Source organism: Pempheris klunzingeri, chromosome 24 (genome assembly GCF_042242105.1).
Source record: "Pempheris klunzingeri isolate RE-2024b chromosome 24, fPemKlu1.hap1, whole genome shotgun sequence".
NCBI classification, from domain to species: Eukaryota; Metazoa; Chordata; class Actinopteri; order Acropomatiformes; family Pempheridae; genus Pempheris; species Pempheris klunzingeri.
The window spans coordinates 3,600,738-3,624,130 of record NC_092035.1 but is presented as its reverse complement, the minus strand read 5'-3'; the positions used below and the strand labels follow the sequence as shown (position 1 = coordinate 3,624,130).

The following is a 23,393-nucleotide window of genomic DNA, read 5'->3' as shown; positions in this document are numbered from 1 at the left end:
CTTAGCTATTTTCTCCTTCCCTGCAATTTGCGGGTACATTTCTATATACATTTCTTGGCTCGTTGAGAGGAATGTGTCTTGCATCCCCTACTCTCTTGTGAGCGGTGCGTACGTGAGCATGTTATGAGATGCACACAAAATAGGCACCCGCTCATCAACTCTCAAATATTGACGCCCTTGGAAATAGTCCTGGTCAGGCCTTTGAGCCTGAGCTCTAATAACTCTAACTGTTCATTATTTAACATGGAAGAAACACAGAACTTTCAAGCACATCTGTTCAATTTGCAAAATGATGTGGCTCAAGGTTTCCTTCCATAGTGTCCGATTAAACAAGGTCAGTATTCAAAGAGGTGTCCTTTGTCCTTTTCTCGTCATATAAAACATGCTTATGACCAGAAAACCTACTTAAAATATCGTAACATATTTCAATGTGATCGATTCAATTTTCTGTGTCCTCCACTGCGATGTGCAAGCAGAAGAGATGGATGATGGGAGATGGCCTCGTAATCAAGCATCGACATTTCAGTGGGAGATCAGCTGACTCTTTGGTACTAACTGTCAGTCACTGAAGGCTGACATCGAGTGTCTGGTCAAATACAGTGTTGTTCTTTACTTCTTACTTAAGTTATTCTTTCACCAGAAACATCCTGAGTTGATTTGATGTATTTGCAGAAAAACATGTTCTCAAACTAAGTAATCAAAAGGCAGCGGTAATGAAAAATGTCAAACCTTTCAAACTGCTGCTGCTAGGTGGTAAAGATGGATGTAAACAATCAGGTTTTCTAAATATGAATGTATAAAGCGGCTTCTCAAATGGTTTGTAGAGATGGAAATGCATTCAACATGTTTGTATGGTCTCAAAGATGCACATAAAACCCTCTTAACATTCACACTTAACACTCTTAACACATCTGTTTGTTTACAAGAGCTCTAAATTACAGACAAGCGAGCACTTAAGTGATTGGAAGCATTTTGGAGGCCTGCAACTTGAACACTTTCAGTTGAAGTCAAATCAGTATACACAGCAGCCATTCACAGGCCAACTTTGGCCATGCACCAGTGTGAAGTCCAGTCTGTAGCTTCAGATCTAAACTCACAATGAAATGAAATAATGCTCCTGTAGATTTTTTTTTTCCTACCAGCTCCAGAAAACTGTCTTGTAAGTTATGTCGGGTGATTCGCCTGAAGTCATTTATTACATATCAGATGTCTGAACTCTGACAGGCGACAATAAGGTGCTACTTAAAACATGCTAACCCGCCAGAGAAAAGTTCAGTGAATGGGACGTGATTGCGAGGTGCAGACATGCTGATTAGCCTTTGACGCTCCGTAACACCTCGCGCTCTCACCTCCATTCCCTTCATTCACTGCAGTGGCGAGCTGCGTTTGATTGGCATCTGAATAGTCAAATAACTCCACACACTGTATGAATGGCCGGTGATGAGCGGGGGGAAGAGGGCCAAGTGCACTGATTAGAAGATGTCATGGCAAGGCAAGGAAAGTTTATTTATATAGCACATTTCATACATAAAGGCAATTCAAAGTTCTTTATATAATGCATTAAAACATCAGTTAAACTGCTACTATATGGAAAAAAACAATCATCAGTGAATGCATAGTTTGTGAATGGTAGAATGTGAATACAGTGTTACGGCACTTTAACTGGTCAAAAAGATGAAAAATACAAGTGCAGACTGTTTACCATGGTCAGTTCTATCTCAAACATCACACACACCTATACCCTCTTCACATTCTCATCATGATCCGTACATCCTTACCCTTGAAGATGGAGATGGAGTGCACCGTGTCTGTCTGGCACATTTGAATATTAATTCATGGATGCATGGATTCTGAACACACCTGGTGTACAAAATTAATCAGCAGCAGTTCACCTGTAGCCAGTCATTATGTTCCTTCTATCGTCTGCATAATTGATTTTATTCTTGCCATTTTTCTGAAATGAACATTTATTTCTTAAGGTTGCCGTCGCTGTCTAAGCCTGGAGGCTGGTGAGCATTTTAGATTTGATTGTCTGAGACTAAATTGCATCATGGAAAATGGGTATTTTAAATGTTGTGCGGTTCAGTGTCGCAGTCTTGGCTCCGGTATTCTCATTATGTGAAATTTCTTAATAGTGTTTGCCCATATTTCCAATTCATTATTTAAAAATTACAGATACAAACACATAGGGAATGGAGTCCTGTGAATAAGATGTCTTCAGACTTGACTCGATGAGGGTCATGTGGACCAAAAAGTATACGAGAACGTCTTTGAACAAGTTTTGATGTCCTCTGACTGGTCACTTGTCTGTATTTAGGACTTCGTAGCCATGACTTTCGTAGTTGGATTTAGATAATGGAGGGATGGAGGGATTGATGGATAGATGGATGGATGCCTCGTCAGTGCTTTAATAGAAGATGCCCAGTGGTCTGTTTGTTGTCCGTCGTCTTCATTATAGCATAAGCTTATGAAAGTGGTGCTTTATCCACACCTTGTATTTATTATGCGTTCTCCTGAACTTCACTGATGCATTCAAGTCTCCAGTAAACACACCGTATATTGAATAAAGTGAGATTATCTCTGTGTCAGACTGTTGCCCGTAGATCAGATCAGATCAGACCGGGCCGGTTGAATGTTTTGCCCGGTGGGATTCGGTCACTTGAGCTGATTTGATCATATCTCATCAGCCTCGACCTTGATTCAACCCCCCCCCATCTGAGCGCCACGACAGCTCTTCATCTGATTATATTCAATTAACAATACCCCCTACACACACATGCACATTCACCAAACCCTGTTTGATTGTAATTACGATGAGAGGACTCAGTGAAGGCTTAAGGAGAAAGAATTCTTGCTGTGCCCGTCTGCCTTTCATTTAACTACACGCATGTTGCCTTTTCTCATGAAGTTGCACTTTGGAATTTTAATTCCTTTAGATGATCCATGGCTCTACCTTTTGACTTTGAATGATGGCACCTCTCCAAAGTGATTTGTCAGTTCACTGAAGCAAAAGGCTGGGATTCAGTCAGGATAAGGCCTGTTTCTGTTTTCTCTGCGTAGGTGTGTGTGACTTATAGGGGCTGCGCCAGGTCATCACACCCTCAGATCTTGTCCTTTGGTGCCTCTCCTTCTGTTAATCACACAGACTCTGTGTTGCCCTCTGTGTCACCATCACACCACCCATTAGCTCCTAATGGAGTGAGACGGTCAGGCTGTAACCTGACCTGCCTAAGCCTGCTGTGGTCTGGCAGGAGGAACCTGGGGGGGCGACTGTGCCGAGGCCAGAGGGCCACTGCGCTCTGTGGACTCACTTACTACTTACTTACTAAGGACACGTGCACATAATCGGTGTGGCAGGACAGGATGAGGCGTGAAGATGTGGAGGAGGTGCTCTGTGTCATGGCCTGGGTTTCACATTATGTGTGTAATCCAGTGCTGCAGCCACACATGACTCGAGTTTAGGTAGAAAAACAGTCACATTCAAATTCAGTTTCAGTCACTTTGATGTTACAGCTTGCGTTGTGTTTGTTGTCAGTATTAGCTTCATCAGTTAGCTGTGATTTTGGCACAGCAGCCTGCAGAGGAGCTAATCACTTCCAGCTAATGATCTATTATAGATCAACTTGTTTACAGCAAATCTACTCTCTGACCTAACCAGCCTCATGCCATCTGTTTTCCTAGATGACATTGCCCCAGACTAGTGTATATATGCATGTGTGTGTGTGTGAAAGCTCTGTGCTCTGTTTTCCCTCTGTTCGCTGAGTCTCCGCTCACTCCAACTGCTAATAACTCAAATCAGCAGAAAGTCACACTCCTGGACGTGTGTGTGTGCACGTATGTGCGTGATGGGGTGTGTGTGTGTGTGTGTGTGTAGCAGTGTGTGCTTTCACAGCAACTGGAGGATAAATGCTTATAATACTGAATCCAACTCATTTAGGTTAAGTATTTAATGATTTCTGGTGCAATTACATAGCTGAAACCACATCTGTGTCTGTTGTTCTGCTCACACACAAACACTCTTGCATGCACAAACTCTATTATTGTTATTATTAGTTTTTCCTGCCTCTCATCCTCATCACCAAACTGATTGGCCTAATGAATGGAGCTCTGTGGACGGTAATGTGTCTGAATAGGCCACTCACAATCATTAGCCAGCCTACATTTACCATGGAGGGGAGGGGAGGGGGGACGTATGGAAAAGAGGAGTGTTCGTTTTATTCACATAGGTAGAGTTTGGAATTGAAATGAATCCGCCATTTACTCTCTGAATGATTGACAGCACTTTTTAAAATACACTAACAATTAAACTGTGAAAGTAAATAGAAAATGCAGCTTTACCAAAAGGTTGCTTAATGGTTCAGTGTGTCAAATCTTAAAATTGCACAGATTGATTTATTAATGTGTATTTCATTCATTTATTTTAATGTGTTTTTTCAGGTTGTTTTCTACCATCTGTTGTTTCCCTGTTTTAAGTGATGATTAGTGTCTGTAGTAAAAGATATTACAATGTTTAAACCTGATTAAAAACTGGCTACTGAAGAGGAAAAGTAAAGAAAGTACTTGAATATGAATTTTAATCCAGCACTATGCAAGTGTCCGGTTTTCACTGAGTATTAATTAGAAGCTGATGTACACTCGGTTAATGAGCTGAGTGTTCTTCATTGATTTGCTCCGAATGATTACGCTCTACTGTACACACACGTACTTAAGGATCTGTTTTCAATTTGACTGCATGGGCGGCCATGTAGTGGGAGCTCCTGCCCCCCCTCGCTTTCATATACACGGATGGATGGTGCTGTCAGGTGGTGTTTTTTGCACACGTGGGGCTCGCAGACACCTAATGCAGCACAAATCCTACTTTTCCCCTCCAGGCTTTGATGCTGAGTCAATAACTATCCAATAAGGCGTGTTTGTAGGAGCGCATGTGTTGTATGTATGTTGGGTGTATGAAAAATCTGCAATCTTTTTTTTTTTTTTTTTTCTCTCTCCCCCAAACACCTTCAGGCTGTGAGTGATGTTGGCTCTCCACGGCAACGGCAAGTACTGAATGTCAGTAATGTATAGTTCATATATACATCAGCAAGCTCAGCTGCGGTGGGAAGCAGAATGTTTACCCCTAAAGAAGTCATCTGAGATGAAAAATGGCACAATCCAGGGAGGAATAGCACTTTTAGGTCAAGTAAGCACTCTGATCCACAAATGGGAAACCATAGGAAGTAATTTACATCATGGCCGTCGTGGAAAAACAGTAAATTATTAACAATTTAGTGAATAATAATAATGAAAAGTACAGATTTCCTCTTTAAACCATCACATCACTTCAAAGCTTTGCCCGCACAAAGGGGAGGGCGACAGGCAAGAAAGAAAGCGGTGACGTATGGTTTGTAAGTCTAACGTCAAGGGAGGGCAGATGAAGAGGAGGAGGGAGGAGGGGGAGGGAGGGAGGGGCAGCCTGTGGAGGAGAGAGCCACAGGTGAGAGGGCATCAGCCTCGCAGCTCTGAGTTAATCACTCCCTCTATTTCTCTGTCAGATCCCTGGAGGGAGGAGGGAGGGAAGATGGAGGTGGAGGAGGAGGGGGGGGAGGAGGAGAGGTTAGAGGGAGCAGCTGGCCTCACGACGGCCATGGGGAAAAGAGAGCTGATTATTAGGCTCTGGCTCTGACTTTTGGGGGAGAGAGCTGGAGCGTGTGCGTGGCTTCGTTCTTCATTAGTGTTTATACGGGAACGTGTGCTCGTGTGCGTTCATGCACATTTATGCAAAAGAGGCTGTGACTTTCTGTGCGCCAGGGGAGTTCATGTTCCCGCGCTCGTGTGTGTGTGTGTGTGTGTGTGTGTGTGTGTGTGTGTGTGTGTGTGTGTGTGTGTGTGTGTGTGTGTGTGTGTGTGTGTGTGTGTGTGTGTGTGTGTGTGTGTGTGTGTGTGTGTGTGTGTGTGTGTGTGTGTGTGTGTGTGTGTCATGTCCACAGATTCGGGACAGGACCATTGTAACCACCACTGATGTGTTTGCACTGCAGGAATGATGAACGAGCTGGTTTGATATTTGTGTTGCCGGCCTGAGAAATACGAGGCCTGGAGCTCCCGTCACACACATCCCTCGCTCCTCCGCTCCCTCTTTCCCCTCATCTCCCCCCTCCCTCCTCCTCACTCTCTCGGCCTCTCGGGCATGTGTGATTTATGAAGAGTTTACCCTCTCCCTTTATGAGTGTGCATAAATAATAATGTGACTTGTCACGGTGCATAGCCGGCACTGCAATACCTCAGCTGGTGGCTCGCTTCGTGTGTGTGTGTGTGTGTGTGTGTGTGTGTGTGTGCTCAGTTGGCGCACACATGCTCCATCACTGTGGCTGATGCGACAGATGTGAGTGTGTGTGGACGCACACAGAGGGAGAGAATGATGAACTCGACCCTTTTCTGTTCCATATAGAGCCTTTTATATGTTTTTGGCAGTGCGCCTGGACAATTAGCTGTTAATAATGCAGGTCCACAAATATTTTCTTTGCTAAGTTCTACTTTTGTTTATACGTGAGCTTGTGGTCGTCGGTGTGTTCGGGTGGAAAAGGGTTGAATGTTTACACCCCTTTTCGTGGGAAAACCAGCATTTCTCGCCGAACTGTAAATGAACTTTTGATTTCAAACTCTTGATAATTAATAACCGTAATGATTAAAGTAGTCATAGATCACAGAGCAGACGGTCTTTGAGGTGGAAGAAAAACACAATGCTGTTCATATAGAATAGTTAGATGCTCAGAATATCAGAGTCCTTAATGCATTTGATGCTTCACCTGTTGAATGCCGCTCTCTGAACCCCCTGGGTTTGAATATTTTGGCAATCATTTATCATCCAGAACATTTTGCTGCACATCTGGATTGTAAGCTGACATTTTTGCTGATATAATGAGGATAGTGAGTCAGATCCCGTATTAATTGATTCATTTCTACATAATACAACTTACATTCGACACATGGCCTGAAGAAACAGAAATACTTATGTATTTATTTATTCTTTTCCTACTTTGCATTTATAGTTGGTCAGATTTTGGTTTGGCACAGCTGGAAAGAGCTGTGTAACCTGCACCCCAGCTATAGTAGGAATAAATAAGTACAGTACACCACTACTATAAACTACTTTACAGCCTCAGAAATTACAGCAGAGTTGAGTGAACTCCTCTCTAACTTTGTACACTACTTTGTGGAATTAGTGTTAGATCTGGGTCACGGTATGCTAAATTTACATGAATGCAAATGCCGAGGAGCTGACGGTGGCGTGTTAGCGTTTAGATCAGTCCGTCAGAAGCATCAAAGAGACGTTATGTTCAATGTGGAAGCCCTCGCTGCTATTCGGAACTGCTGGCGTCTCTTCAAACGGAAAGAAGGAAACATTTAGAGGTTGAAGTGGTGATGTCTGTGTGTATGATTCATTACTTTGACAGAGTCCCTTACCGCAGGTTTGACAAGTTGGATTGTGCATCTGTTTGCGTGCCTCAGTTCACAAGTGGGAGACGGAGTGTGTCTCTTCAGCCGCCTTTTTGTGTCTTGTGGTTGCTTCTCTAATCTTACACACTGCCTGTGTGCGCAGTCATTTGAGTGACTATTTGTGCGTGCGTGTGTGTGTGTGTGTGTGCAGGCCGAGAGCCAGGTGTGTGTGTTCCTGAGAGGTAATCCCCCACATCTGGTGGTGCGCTGTATAGATTCGGGCTGGAATAGAGGCAGGATTAGCCCTGCTCTCACCGGTAATACAACCAATTTTCTACTTGTTTAAATAACACAGGCCAAACATTCCTCTGATGGCCCCTATGGTGCCCTAGAAACATGCTTGTATGTGAGTGTATTGTGTGTGTGTGTGTGTGTGTTGTCAGTTGAGCATATTGTATGTACCCCTGAACACGGATTAGGTTTTGGTACATGCTTGAGTACATGTAAGTTTCCCCCTTTGTGTGTGGTGTTTGCATGCAGTCTTGTTTGTGCTGTATGTGTACGGAGCAGCTGCTTCCCTTTTGCATTGTGAGTTATGAGGAAACTTACAGTCACAATTGTGTGTTTCTTTGCATTTCTGACCAAACTTGAACAATGTTACGTTCCTCCAGATAACTGCTCCCCCGCTCCACTAAAGCTGAATATTTGAACTGCTGATGCGCCAGATGTTGACGTCGCTATCTCACAAACCTAAAACAGCTTTATGAAAAACTAAGGCTGCGTATTGATATTGATGCCTGCGCAATAACTTACTCTGGGGAACATGTTTAATATGTTCTCACTTTTTTTTTTCATTCAACAGAATACATCAGTGCACAGCATCAGTGTTCAATGAAAAGCTTTGACACAATAAATAGTGGCTCATGCTAGACAAGTTTCCTGATTTAAATCCAAAAAGCCAAAGCATTCCATACCAGCGTTCGATATTCCCTGCCTTTGTGAGAATGTTGTTAGGTGCTCAGAGTGTATAGAGCTGTGATACCCAGCACTGTAACAGACTAGTGGCCAACTACAACAAGGAAATCCCATGCAGCTTAATGCACATTTTTCTCATAGGCCTGAAATGTCAATGATCACCCTGTGTTATGAGTTCTTAAAGGCTTTACATTTAAGGTTTTAATATTCGTAAACTCTCCCAGAGCCTAGAAAAGCTTTTTCATGTGCGTCATGTCGTCTCAGTCAGCTCAGACTCCACGGAATTGAGTCCAGCGAAAAGACACACTACAGCACGTGTGCAGTGGTCCGTACAACTTCTCTTGTGTGTGCACTGGCTGAGCGACTTGCATTAGAATATTTGAACACCATCTTGGAGTGAAGTTCTCAGAGTATATCTGTGCTCTGTGCGCCAGAAATACAGCTGCAGCCTGAAGTTAGCTGCGCACAGAGGCTTTCTTGGAAATGCACTAGATCAGCGAGTACAGTAGAAATGTAAAAGGCATGTTAATACAAAGAACGTATGCTGTATAAAGATTTTAAGAATGTATCACAGTATTTCTCCTGGTATAAACTGAACATAAGATATTGAAAGTGTTGTGCACAATGGTGTAAGTAAATTAGATTATTCAGCCAGAATCTGCAACCTGAACATCGCTGCTCTTTATACAGAGTATCACTAATTACAATTACCTGCTTTTGGATTTAAAAAGGCAAATAACTGTCTCCACCTTGTCTCAAATTGATTGCCATGTCTCACATGATGCCACGGGTATCAAGAGCCAAATTTCCGCTCAGTCGGGATGAGACACTTCACCCCTCTGTACCTGTGCACTGTCGGTATTCATCACGCTTTACAGCCGTGGAGAAAGCCATTCTCTTCACATCACGTCTGCTCTTTGTTGAACAGCATCTAATTCATACACGGAGAGGAAGGTTTCTGTCGCCGTCTGTGAGTGCCCGGCCTCCCGGTCTCTTCACACCTCGGCCGCTTGAAATTCAGAGAATGAAAAACAACGGCAGATGCACAAAAGCGCCGTTCGGAGCCACATACAGTGCCAGGAAAGTATTTGTTTTAGTGCACAGTTCAAACTGCAGTTTGAGTCCTTTCAGCGACGGTGCGATCAGAAACGAGCGCATCAAGTCAGATCATCAGGAAGTGATGGCCTTCATTTTCCGCAGTCAAGTCAAGACACTGAAAGTGGGAGGTTTATTCCCTGTGATTCAGACTTTAGAGCTTGAAAAGAACGTGTCTAAAATAGTCTTTGTAAACCTGTACTTTAGTGAAGAAAGTGCGTTTTGTCTGTGTGAGTCAGAAGCTCTGTGTGCTTCTATACTGTATAAATGTGTGTGTGTGTGTGTGTGTGTATGATTGGGTTACCATACTACTGTCAGGATGCTGCGCGCTCCCTCTGAATTATGCATCTCTCGTTCAAAGAAAGAATGAAGAATAGTGTGTGAGGGAGAAAACGGAGAAGTGGGGGGGGGGGCACAGTCGTAAGATAAATGACAACAGCACAAAAGCAGAGCATCTCAATAGACTGTTACCACACACACACACACACACACACACTCAGCAGTGCTAGACAGCGATGAGAGAGGTGAAGAAAAATGGGTTGATTAGTACTGCGAATGAAACAGGGAAGTGTGTATGTTTGTTTGTGAGGTTGTGTGTTGCCGATGCTTATGTAAAGGCCAGAGGCTTGACTGGTACCAGCATGCAGTAGTGTTTGACTAAAGCAAGGTGGCACTGTTCATCCTCTTACTGTGAAAAGTGTGTGTGTGTGTGTGTGCGTCTGAGACCGTCCACATACTGTCTAAACCATTTGTGTATCCGTGGTATTTTAAAATAGTGGCATTATACACTGCGTGAACATCCCTGATTGCAAATGTGTGTGTGTGTGTGTGTGTTTTTGTCCATGCTGAACATACTGATTCCTCCCTTGTGTGTCTAATACGGGACGTGCTACATTTGGCTGATTAATTCTTTGCAAGTACATCAATTATTAAAACCCCTCATCTGTTCCATATATGAGTTGCAGCATGTAAACACCATCTACTGTTTACAACAGATGGGATAATTTCATATACTGGCTATTAAAAATGCAAAAATCATAACCACAGTGCGAGCAAACTGTACCTGATTGCCGTGAAAACAGTCTCAGTAATGGGGGATCATAATAATGTGGAAGATTATTGATCACAGAGAAGAAATCCTGTTTTCTCCTCCCCTCCTGTGACGGGGGGGGTCAATGGTCACAGCACAGCAGCCTTGAAAAACTGGTGGGGAGTCGGTGTCCTGCACAAGGTCACCTCAGCAGGGTGGAAGGTTGCTGTATGGCTTCACAACACCCTGCTGCCTGCAAAGATTTATTTATTTATTTATAAGAATATCTTGGCTTACCATGGGGATAAACTCTGCTTTGGAGCCATAGACCTTGCATTACAAAACTGTTCTTCAGTTGATACTTGTTGCAGTATCCACCTAAAGTACCTGGAACATTTAGTTCTGGGAATTCTTTTCAAAGTACTGAAAGGTTCCTGCAGCCTGTTGTCGTCCCCGTTTCCACCATCTAAAGACCCACAGACAAGGCAAATTAGACGACTGATGTATGAAAAAGCGCCGGCTGTTTTTACACGTCATGTCTGTGCTCTCTTCTGTCACTGCACGCCGACGTGTGAAAGCACAAATGACCAAAAAAAACACAAACTGTACTTAAGTGATGTGCAGGTTGCAGTTATAGCCGTGGGCAACGCGGTCGGTCCAGGGATCAGGCACAGTGGGTCATAAAAATTAACATTCTGGTTAATAGTGGATGGCTGAAATAATACATCAGGTGCTGTGACAGTCTGCAGACCCTCATATGTCATTTAATAATATCTGTGTAATGGGTGTATAAGGTGACTTGCCTTTAAAACTGCCTTGTAGAGCAGCGTTCAGCCATTCTGATGAGCTGTCACTTCTTGTAATCCATCCAGGGGCTTGATAATCCATCAAGGAACCACTGAGTCAGTTTTGTCTCATTGCTGATTATATAAACGTGATTGGAGGGATGTTTATTGAGCTATGTAATGACATGGTGTATTCACACATGCGAAGTCTGGTCCTTGTGGTGGGAAAATATTGAGTTACCCCAAAGGTTCCTAGTTCCTTGATCTGCCTTAAAAACAAAAGACTCACAACAGTAAAACTATAATTATTTCAAAATAGAAGGTTGAAGGTTCCAAATGAGTAATTTCAAGTGTTAACAGGTTTTGAGGATAACAGGTGCAAATGAATACCAGCGTGGCTTCATGCCCCCCCCCCCCATCCTCAGTGTTTACTGTTTCACTCTCCTCCTCCATGTCTGCCAAAATCAGCCAAATCCTGAAAAAGGCAGGTGGATTGGCGAAATAAAGTGGGATTAAGATCACTTGGGATCGATGAACACGTTTCTATCGTTGCACAGTATTTCCATATACTGACCAAACTGAATCGCTTCATTGTAAAACAGTTTGATACAATCTGAATGAGTGCATTGGTTAATCAAAGCCAAATTACACCACATGCGTGGGTGGGTGTAGGCTCGCCTTCCTGTGAAATTTAGTAAAATCCGCGTGCATTTGTCTGCCGCAGGCCACATATATTGCAACATTTCCTAACTGGGCCCCCGGCGCTGTGTATGCGTGAGAATCCACACAGGCACTGTTTATCTCTGTGTCTTAGCGTCGCGCATGCTATTGTACATGGCTTTCATGTATGTCATGATAATCGCTTTGGCTCTGCAACACACACACACACACACACACCTTTTACCAGCTAGTCTGGTCACGACGGATACACATGCTGCGTCCTGATTTACAGACGATCATAACATGTCAATATATAGAGGGCTCAGTCATTTATATTAGGCACGGGTATCGGTGTGTGTTTGTGAGTGTGACTGTTTGTGTGTTATGGAAATGAGACAAAGGGGTCATATTATTCAGCAGTAGTTGACATGCAGACTCCCCAGGTCCACATCAATATCCCCCCACAGACGCAGCAGGAAAAATAAGGCGATTTGTTTCCTGGAATACTAATCACAGTCAGGAGGGATGCAGGGAAACCTGTGTGTTAAGTAAACATGCTGTGAACCTTTTGAGGTGGTGCTCCTCATCCTGAGGCTCAGGGTCCTCCAAAAGAGCATGTTGATTCTGAATTTAAAGGACTGAATTTCAAACCACTGTTTGCTTTTGAAAAACAAGCTTTCCCCAAGTCTCCTTTCTCTGTATGTCCCAGTATTAATGATGGCAGAACAGCTGAAAGACGGCATGAATATAATCAGTAATGAGAAGTCCAAAACCAGCCTTAGTAGTTAAAGCAAAGCTATTCAGTAGCTTTCGAGGACACATATTCCAGCATTCAACTATTACATGAGTTCACACGTTTTTTTGGCTGCTTTGAATTCAAACTCAATCTTGTCAGAAAGTGACCGCTCAAAATAAAAAGCTTTTTAACACGCTGACACACTTCTTCTCACCTCAGTCTGACTCGTTGACTCGACCCGTCAGCTGTCACCTCAGTTAGTCACTGTTTAACAATTTTGATTTGTCAGATCTTTCATTTTCAGTGAGAATGCCACCACCAGGTGCCGTCCCTTTGATTGGACAGGGTTAAGCTAAAGGTTATGAGTTACAGAGCAGTGGAAGCTCCACATCTAAACTGCCTCAAAAGGTCCATTTTTCTATACTTCAGCTTGTTCCAAATGAAGCAATACATGATTCATTTTGTTGATACTCTGTGTTTGATTGAGTGATGAGTGGAAGCAGCAGGGCGGCCTTCATCAGCCCCACTCCCTGCCTGTGTCAGCCATAAAAAATAAACTCCCGAAAAGCAAATCATCATCACCCCTCCGCTCACACAGAAGAACTTGTTGTTGTTCAAAACGCATAAATCGTTTTTGATGGTGGCTCATCACTTTGTCTTCGTGCGTGCTCGCTCGGCGTGTTCGCGCTCGCGCACATCACATTACGCGCCGAGACTTCTTCCTTGATTGATGCTGTCAGCGAGTTTGGAGAAAGGGAGACGGAGGTTCGGGAGGGAGGAAGATAAGGGGAGAGAGGGAGGGGAGCAGATAAAGAAGAGAGAAAGAGCTCAAGAAGCATCCATCAAGCGGCGCAATCAGATTGTTTTCCTGGCATTGGGTTTTTTCTTTTCTTCTTCTCCTCATCTGCCAGCCCCTCAATCCCTCATCTTTCCTTCCACTCACTCTCTCTAATGCTCACACACTCTCTCACACACACACACACACACACACACACACACTCCAATGCAGCAGACGAATCTCCTTTGCATGGCGTTGGCCAGGTGTCATGAGGATATTGAATCACGGGAGGTTGAGGTGAGAGGCGGCGTCACAGCGTGATGGATGATCCATATTTCACCGCCTCCTCCGTGCTTATTGTTTACACACACACACACACACACACACACACACTAACGGGCTCTGCGCTCCTTTGTTGTTAATTGACGTCCTCCACTCGTCTGTTGTTTTTATTTCCATCCCTCGTTCCATTGCGGTTATTGCTTTTCATTAAGTGGTCATTTCCTTCGCTCGCACCGTCTAATGAGAGCGTCACGCCGCCACGCGCCCATTTATCAAACCACGTAGCCACGATTGCACAGTTACACAATCAACACACACACAGACACACACACGTTCCCCTTCGCTCTATCTGCCATCATGTCCCTGTCTCAATTAGGATTGTTTGTCGTTCCTCTGCCCTCCATCCCCTGTTCATTTGGCCGCCCCCGTCTCTTCCCGCCGTCTCATTGTGGCAGCCGTGTCATTGTGTTTGACAGCTTCTCATTCTCATGTCAGATCTCATTTGACTGCTAATTTCATACATGCACACCTCGCCTCGCCTCGCCGTGTGCGTTAACTTCTCTGAACTGGCCGGTCAGATTTCTCCCTTTTGTTCCAGAAGAAGAAAGTTATCATGCGGCTGAAGTGGCATCTGCTGGTGTCTTATGCACTGTAAGAGGTTTGAGAGCGAATTAGCTGTGAATCCAGCTCTGTTTGCTTGCCGTACACACACACACACACACACACACACACACACACACACACACATCTGCACACTTGGCAGAATGAAGCAGGCTGCATCCCCACTGTTGGCAAGATAAATCACATAAAAGCCTCACTGTGATCACGGCACAGTGGAAATGCTACATAACCTGGCTGCATGTCTCTGGCTTGTTCCCATGCCAGAAATCTCATTGTTTCGACTGTCACGCTTATCTGGAAAAAGGCTTGTTCACTTCAGATGGTGTGCACACTGTGTTTTGATGTTTTTCGAATATGGAGGGCACAGTTTGACTCAGTGTGCGTCTCTTCCAGCTGGTGGCGGTGTTCGACGAAGTCCAGCGCGGGAGGACGGACAGTCCCAGAGAGTGCATGTCCAACGGCTACTCCAGCTCGGCCCCCAGCCCCGAACCCGTCCACTACTACCCCCACCTGATGTACCAGGAGCCAGCCAGGGGAGAGATCGAAGTCAACGAGGCCATCCTTAAAGCCAGTATGTCAGATCTGCTGTAAATACTCTTTGTGTAGAACAGAATTTTCTGAGGAACAAACTAACGCGATGCTCAATCAACACTTTCATAATTTTCGTGCAGGTGAGAGAGTGTAGGTGTGGACCGCATGTGAGAGAGTCAGACAGCACGTTTATGGCACAGATGTAAGCGGAACCCACCGTGTGGAGATTCTTGCCCGTAACGTGATGACATGTGAAAACAGATGCTGTGTTTGCTTAGTTTGTTCTTGTTTTCACACATTACTCAGACCGGCAGCGCTTCAGGGTCCAGGAAGGCTAGAAAAGCTCTTACATCTGCATTTCAGTCCATTTACACATCTGAGACCGACTTAACTACGCGCCACTACTCACCTCTGGCCTGCCACTGCTTTATACTTAGCTGTGTAGTCACATTTTGGTAAGAGGGAGTCTATTAACTGAACAACATGATGAACATGATATTAATAAGAGCCACACTGCTCCCTCATTTTGTCTTTGTCATGTCTTTATCCCTCCCTTACTGACAAAAGCCTCTCTCTGTGCACCATTAAAGTGATGGATATACTCCGATTCCGCCCCTGAAATAGTAAATATCTTGATAAATGAATGCTTGGCTCATTATGTCGTTGTCATTTTATAGAATGACCAAGCCTCTCCGGGCCTGGTGTGCACGTAGTGAGTGTGTGACTCTCATTATCTCTCAAGATTTCAAGTACAAGATTCCTGTTGCACAATTTACTTTTATATTCACTGTAATGTGTCGCTGCACAGCCAATCACCCTGAGACCGACGTAGGGAAACCTGATAAGGCTGCTACAAACATTCATGAAAAGCAGATATTTTTAAGATCCAAAGTTTTCATCCTGCTGTGCAGCATCACCCACCTTCTCCCCTCTCAGCCCTGATAGTCTATTTTTTGCTATTCTCTGCTTCTCGTCACTCTTTGGTATTTAGCTGTTGCTCTTATCCAGAGTGATTTTATCTGAGGATAAGTGTGTAGAGTCACACAATAATGACTGAATAGATGTAACAAATTGTCCTTAAAGTGATCATATTGCAATAAGAAGTATGTGTTTTTATCTTCTTTGTCTACTTAACGCCTGCCGGGACTCTCTGTTTGTTTGTGGAGTCAGAGGTTACGGCCAGCAAAAAAAAAAAGACCTCAGAGGTTGGTAACAGTTCAGTGACTTGCTCAAGGTCACTTCCACAGATACTAAAAGGGAAGCGTACGTGCAGATGATATAAAAATGAGCAAGAAATGGCATTTTTACTCCTTTTTTTTCTTCTGCGGTCAGGAAATAAAGTGATTAAGTTAGTGGGTCACGGAGCATCTCCAGTGGGAAACATCATCACAAGACTAGTCATTCAGGAGCCTGGGGGAGCCTCTGGGGAAATATCTGCTCTGTCTGGACTACGGTCTGTTCTGCCTGGAGATGCTTTGTTATTGTAAATAATCTACAGCATGATTATTCTTTGTACATGTCGTTCTTTTCTATTTCAGTGTGTTGGCTTCATTCTTTTTTAATGACAGGAGACAAAGTGAGAGATAAAGGGGCAGATATAGGAGTAAATGAGCCTGGATGTGATTTAACAAGGGTCTGTCTAATCACTGGGCCACCCTGTCACCCCTTTCATTTCCCTCTCTCCATCTGTTGGCTATAGAGAAGCAGTGTGACTCCCCTATACACACACATACACACACCTGCCCTTTGCCACCCCTCTCCCTCTGCCCATTTCTGCCTCATGCCCCATTATCTGGCCTCTCTCCTCCCCATCAGGTCATTTTGTGCCTACTCTACTATTCAGCTTCAACCACCTGCCATCCAGCCCAACCACCCGGCCCTCTAGACCCTGACCCATCACCCCCCACACCCCCACTCGATACCTTCTCTACCCCCAACCTCCCCTTCCCCGTCTCTGCATGGCTTCCAGCTCTAACTAGATTAGCACTGTAGCCTGTTAGCATGCCCAGGGTTCAGCCGAGCATGAATGGACTAATTCCAACGCCCCCCCCATCCTGTCTTTAACCCAGTGGGACCTCTTCCTGCCCCCCTCCTTTCAACCTGCACTCCAGCCCTGTTGAACCCTGACTAACTTGGTTATGACGTGACCCTGTGACGCCCCTCATATAGAGCCAGACTGATTCAATAAGGCAGCTTTTGTCATCCGGACATGCACGCGCACACACACACACACACACACACACACACACACAATCTCACAAAAGAACCGGAGCATGCAAGTTAAACAACCCAGCACACCCAAAACCGCTCACCCATCCACTGCTAGGAAGGTCTTAGGGGAGTGTGTGTCTGACTGTGTTTGCTCTCTGTTTTTCTGGAGCAACAGCGGTTGCTAGCCGGGTGTTACGTCACATCTAGTATCCAGAGCGTTTGCAATAACTTCATCTCTAGAGACTGTGATGACCGTCTTTGGACAGTTTAACATTTCAATTTGTGTTCATCCTTTTTTCCCCCCATAAAAACTCCTTAAACATGTATAGTAACCCTGACAAGCCAAGTGTTCTAAGGGTTAAACAAGATTAGATAAAAGCAATACACGCTGACAGAATATCGCAGCGGTCATGTATGCAAACACTTTACCAGGTTATCGTAGTCAAATTAAAGTCAACATTCGAGGAAACCTAACCTGATAGCTGTGTTACTGAAGCATTCTCAGGAGCTCATCTGCCAAAGAAAATCACAGTTAACTGCAGTGAGTCTTGCAGCTGTGTGGTAATAACAAGAGTCACGTAGGCTACAACTCTTCCCTGACAGTCACGCAAACTGGGATTGCTGGGAAAACTGGGTCTCTTCAAAGCACATGAATGCTTTAATCACACTATTAACTTAATCTGATTGTTCAGAATAATCTAGTTATGGCGTGCATGTGTTCGTGCTGAGTGGTGGCGGACGGGACCAGAAGTAGCTCAGTAATCAGTCAGGCTTCACGGTGTTTGTGTGTCAGGTCGGGCTGCTTGTTTGAACAAGGTGATTGGACTTCACACTGCCCCAGTGGGATGATTAGACCTGCATTGATCTGCTGTTGCACGCACACACACACACACACACACACACACACACACTTCTAGGAAGAGAGTCCTTATCGCATCATCCCATGAGCAGCCTGAGCTGGGCTGCCCTATCGATTGAGAGAGAAACAAGACCACCCTGGCCTGTGGCATCAGCACACACACACACATATAAAGACACACAGAAGCACAGTCACTGCTCATGATAAATGTGCACACACAGGATACATCCATGCTTGCACACGAAAAGTCAAAGAAAAACAAAGGTACATGCTGATTACCCACACACAGTCACACAGAGTCACCCTGAAACATGATGCATCCTTGTTTTCATCCTGCCCTGGCAGTGAACTAGCACAGCAGCGCGACAGAACTTTCACAGAACTGAAAACAAGAGGAAATTCTTAAAATAAACCGCTGTGTTTCCAGAATTGCATAAGCAGCCTAGTTAGGCAGAGAACCGCAGATGGAGAGTTGGAGGCAGATAAACACAGAACTGGCAAAGTTCACAAGGCCTCTTCAGGCCTCTCCAATTACACAAATCTCAACGGAAAGATAAGGGTGGAACAAGACTTGGGCGTGTCTCAGTGTGCTGCCATTTGTGTGTCTGGTGGTGAGGTGGACACTGACATGAGTTTGGGTGACGTCAGTTTAAAGTTGCAGGGTGCCTCGTGGTTGTGGCCGTACAGTTCCATCAAATTGGTAAACCTTAAGTGCATCCAAAGTCTTAGACCGCATGTTAAAGTCAGAAAATGCCTGTGATCTTAAAATACATGAAAATACTGCTCACGTTGCACAGAGGGCTACACATGCTAAGCTGCAGCTTCATTTTTGTCATTTGATTAAAGGTAACATCTGTTCTACATCAGAAACAATTTGGTCAAATGCTGCATTTAGACTGTAAACGTGTGATAAAATCACATTCCATCTCTTATAGGAATGTTTCTAAAGACTCTGCACTGCTTTAGGTAGCTAGTTTCATGAGAGATGAGCTTATTGAAAGAGCGTCAGGTACACTCATGATGTGTAAATAGAAGAATTACCAAACCTAATACTATGTTTTATTGCATTTCTTGTGCTGGAGGCCCCAAGAAGGCCTCAGTGTTTTGAGTAAAGGATGACTTTTACACCCAGGGACCTTATTCTTACATATTTTGGGTTCAGAATGACTCATAAGTACAAAAACTTGAAAAACTGGTATAGAGTAGAGGCGTTGCATTGAGGAAACTGTAAGTTCCTCAAACTAATCCATGAAACTAACATGCTGGTAAATCCCTTGTCTCCATTCTGTTTTCCACAATGTTGAGGTTTGAGGTCATTTGGTTCAGGTTTGGTATAATTTTCCAGGCATGTAAACAAAAGAAAGGTACATTCTAAGTACTAGTCCACACCGACTCCACCGGCCCAGTCACCTTTGATTAATAATGACTCTGAGGCAATCTTGTTTACAACCGACCAAACGGTGGCTGACCTAAGAGAGCTACAACTGTCAGACTCATCAATATCTGTGACCCTCGGTGACACCGCTTAACCCTCCGGAGGTCGTCGCAGGTCAGAGGTCAAAGCTAGCGACCCTGAGGTTCCTTCACATGGTCGGGCTCTGGGGCCAAAGTGGCCGGAGGATTGATGGAGGCAGATTTGACTCGGATGGATAAATGGAGGAGGATTTATGGGGCTGACCGCTGGGTAATGGACCCTGACTGTGACCATGAAGCGGCCTCGGTCACTTAACAAAGTCGCATCATTGACATTGCGGTGAAGTATATGTGTGCATATGTGTGTGTGGTGATGTAGCCTATTTGTGGAGCTCACTTTGAAAATCCATTACAGCCACTTTGGAAACAAGTTGGTCCTTACCGTTCCTCATTCTCTTTAAAATCTCCAGGATCCAGCCTCACCAGCTGCTATTATTGAGTCCAGCAGGCCTTGCAGTAGTAAAGGTGCTTTGGTACTTAATGCTCCTACTGTCCTTGAAGTTTGATTTAATGCTGTGCAATTCATCACTGTGTGAGGGTCTGAGTCAACTTTTTCCCATATGGTGGGAAAGATCTATAGTATTTTAGCAGAGCCGGCTCAAAACGAATGTGCGTGAGTACGTGTTACTTTTTTAAAACCTGATCCGTGCTTGCTGTTCATTGTACACGTGTGTATTTTTATCTGCCTTCACCAGCCATGAATGTAATAGACAGGTGGGTACAGGAGGGAGAGGGAACCATCCATTAAATTTTACTGCTTTCTATTCATGGTCCTCCTAAACTTATAAACTTTTGCATGTGTTGGTCTGGACAATGTAAAGAGCTAGGAGCAGGGCTGTCTGGAAGTAGCAATATGAGTGGAGTAAAGTTTGAAAAGCATCCTAAGAGGTGATTCAGGGGTAAAACAGTGAAGGAGAAATGAAACCTAAAGTTTTTTGTTGTTTATTATAGTTAAATGAGCAGAGCGACAACTATACAATAAGTATACTACGCTGACTTCTGCCCTGTAATAGTCTGAGTAAAGTTACTTGAGCGAACATCCTGCTGCTCATTCTTCATCAGTCATCGACTTTGGCTGCGAGCTAGCTAGCAGCTCACACGCTGACCCTGTGTGGGTACCGCGTGCCCACAGCTCAGCCTCGGCCTCTGACTCCTCTCAGAGTCGACCATGAACTCCCATTTCACTCTGACTTATTCCTCCAGACCCCTCTCCGCGTTTTCTTATCTCCACACATTCACGAGTTGGACTCTAAAAGCCTCTGCATGAACACAGATTTATCGCTCAAGTTTAAACACTTTAAACTTGCCCGGGGGCATCTGCGACTCAATTCGTGCCACCTTTGGTGAATTTGGGAATATATCCACTTGCAACTTTGACTTTTGGCGATATATGTGCAGTCCTGCCGCCTCTAAAATTCTGTTTTTGGTCGTAACACACCTTAACAAAAGACTCATTTAAACTCCTTTAACATACCTGCAGTGTTTTGACCTATTTTGAATGCACACAAGATTAATAGATAATCAGGTGCAGAAAAGCAGAAGCTGTAGATACATTGGAGGCTGTCTGATGTATTTTCCTGATGCGCTTTGATGCCAGCTCTGAGAAGGTACCTTGTCTTCAAGATGTTTCTGTGTTAAATCAAAGCACATTTCATTATTGCAAATCAAATTGTTTTCTATGTAGCTTCTGCCTGACATTTCTGTGTGAAGTGTGCTTTTCTAAATCAGATTAGACCACATTTTGTTGATTTCAGAAACAAGAAACTAGAGAAAAAAAACCCAGAAGAACATTTTGAATCTTTTTTTTGTGCCTTTTGACAACTTTGAAACTTCCAGGCGGCTGGTGAGGCTGCCAGTCCAGCCGAGAACGACTGATTTATGGTCATTAATAAGAATGATGAGACAAGCCGGAACACAACATAGATTGACCGAACATGTGGAGATCGTTTGAGCCTTTAAAAGATGTTGTCACGTGTGTCCGGGGTGGTTGGAAGGGCCATTTTTCATCTGCCTGCAATCACAAACCCCACACTCTCACAGAGACCCCTGCCAGTTCTTCCCCTCCTACTTGTTCTCCTCCTCTGCTCTCTCTATTCTGACCACGTTAGACCAGGACCCTGTCACTGACCCTCCAAAGAGAGATTGATTACAGGAAAGCAGAGAATTTTGTTTGCCTTCCCTTTCTGTGTCTCCCAGTTTTCTAGGCTTTCTCCTTCCCTGTCACTATCTCTTGGCGCTCTCCTTCCTGCTTTGTTTATCTCACTCTCTACCCTGTCTTTATTTTCTCCTCTGTCGAGTTAAATTTGAAAACACCCTGCCACCGATTTTACACCCACGAATACCAGCCTGCTCTCCTCGGGGTGGATATTAAAAGAAAGCGGCAGCACAAAGGTCCAAATTAGATTCTTTTGAATTGTTTTATCGTGCATTCAGACCTGCCCATGCTACCTCTCCCTCTCCCAGCTCCTTTGCCGTGGGGAAGGGTTGTGGTAAGTGTGTGCACATGTGATTATGTGTGTGTTTGTGGGCAAAGTGGATGTGGGCGTGTTGCTGAAAGAGTTGGGTGGTTGCGAGTCCACTCTAAGGGTTTGTGAGTCATCTAAAAATGAATTATAGCCCTTAACTCCACACTTCCAGGAACAGATTTGTTCGTATTTGATGTTCTTTTCCTAACACTCCATGTCCCTCATCATTTCCTGTGTCCATTTTCTTCAGCGTATCCATAGGCTTTGCTCAATCAGGCGCCATTTTCAGCCATTTTCCTTGTTTTTAAGTTTCATCCTCAGGTGCCAACAGATTTTCATTTTTTGAGTGCTTTGGTGTCAAGTGCTTTTGGATAGCTCAGAGAGCCCCAGGGGTCTCTCTAACCCTCTGAGCCTCCCTAATGCTCATTTCAACAAGATGCAGGCCAGCAGCTTAGTGTGAAAGTTGCCAGAAGATGAAAGAAAGCTCCTTCTCCTCTCGCCTCCCTCTCTCTTTTACTTGCACACTAATAAGTTGATGACTGCAAATGCCCAGATTAAGGAGAGAGTTTGATTTAGACATTTGCATGGTTTACAGTAAAAATAACTGGTTCACCAAGAGTTGCTTTTATGGGTTTTTGTACAACAAGAGTGGTGCACAATCCTCAGTGCTCATCGTCTGAGAAATCACATATAATATGATTTGTCAAATAAAAGACATGGAGGTGTCCTCATCCACATGAACGACTGACTGACCTCCAGCATCCCCTCTTTCTCTGTCTCTATCTCTTATCGTTCTCCACCCAGACACACCTCTGTTGGTGAGGAGCAGCAGTGATTCGGCCTTGTTCCCGCCCCATGAGATGACGGTCACCCCCCCACCTGATGACCGAAGCGGCGGTTCTCCTCAACCGGTGAGCATTTCATATGTATAGAGTAGGAAAAGGTTGTTTTAGTACCTTTTAGTTCTCATTGATTAGTTTGCATTTCTAGCTGAAAAACTCCTATAATTTAAAGTGTGACTCCACCAGGTCTGAGCTGAACTCCACCCACTGCATCATTTTCAAAAGTGGGCAAGAGCCTGAGGGGACGGGGGGGTGTGCTGAGCCATTTTCAACCCATGAAATTCAGATTTTTATCTATTTAGTAAGAAATGTCAATATGAATACCAACATTGGTGTGTTTCACTACAGTGTGGATTAATTAGCAGCCCAAAAGCACTTAAATCATGCAGGACCTCTTAAGATAACTGCACCTCTTAAGGACAGCAAAATGTTTTAATCACAACAAGACACAATGGAAAAGAGGTAGAGATGTAAAAAGAAACGGAGAGATGAACATTATCTCTCTGGTGTGTGTCACTCCCTCGGTGATGTCAGAGAAACCCAGTGAATATTCCTCTTGTGGGTCCGGCTCCACGCCCCAGGCTGCACTTTGAAAGGCTCTGCCTCTCAAGTGCTCTCCTTCTTTTTCCAAACAGGC

At 44.3% G+C, this 23,393-nt stretch overlaps 1 protein-coding gene across 1 annotated transcript in view; it reads left to right on the top strand.

The window, feature by feature from the left end:
• pard3ba (par-3 family cell polarity regulator beta a) overlaps window positions 1-23,393 on the top strand; it is a 135,552-nt gene that overhangs the window by 10,838 nt on the left and 101,321 nt on the right. Inside the window, exons 3-4 of the mRNA XM_070855632.1 lie at window positions 14,769-14,946; window positions 22,719-22,825. Coding sequence (XP_070711733.1) covers window positions 14,769-14,946; window positions 22,719-22,825 — 285 coding nt within the window. The remainder of the gene's footprint in view (window positions 1-14,768; window positions 14,947-22,718; window positions 22,826-23,393) is intronic.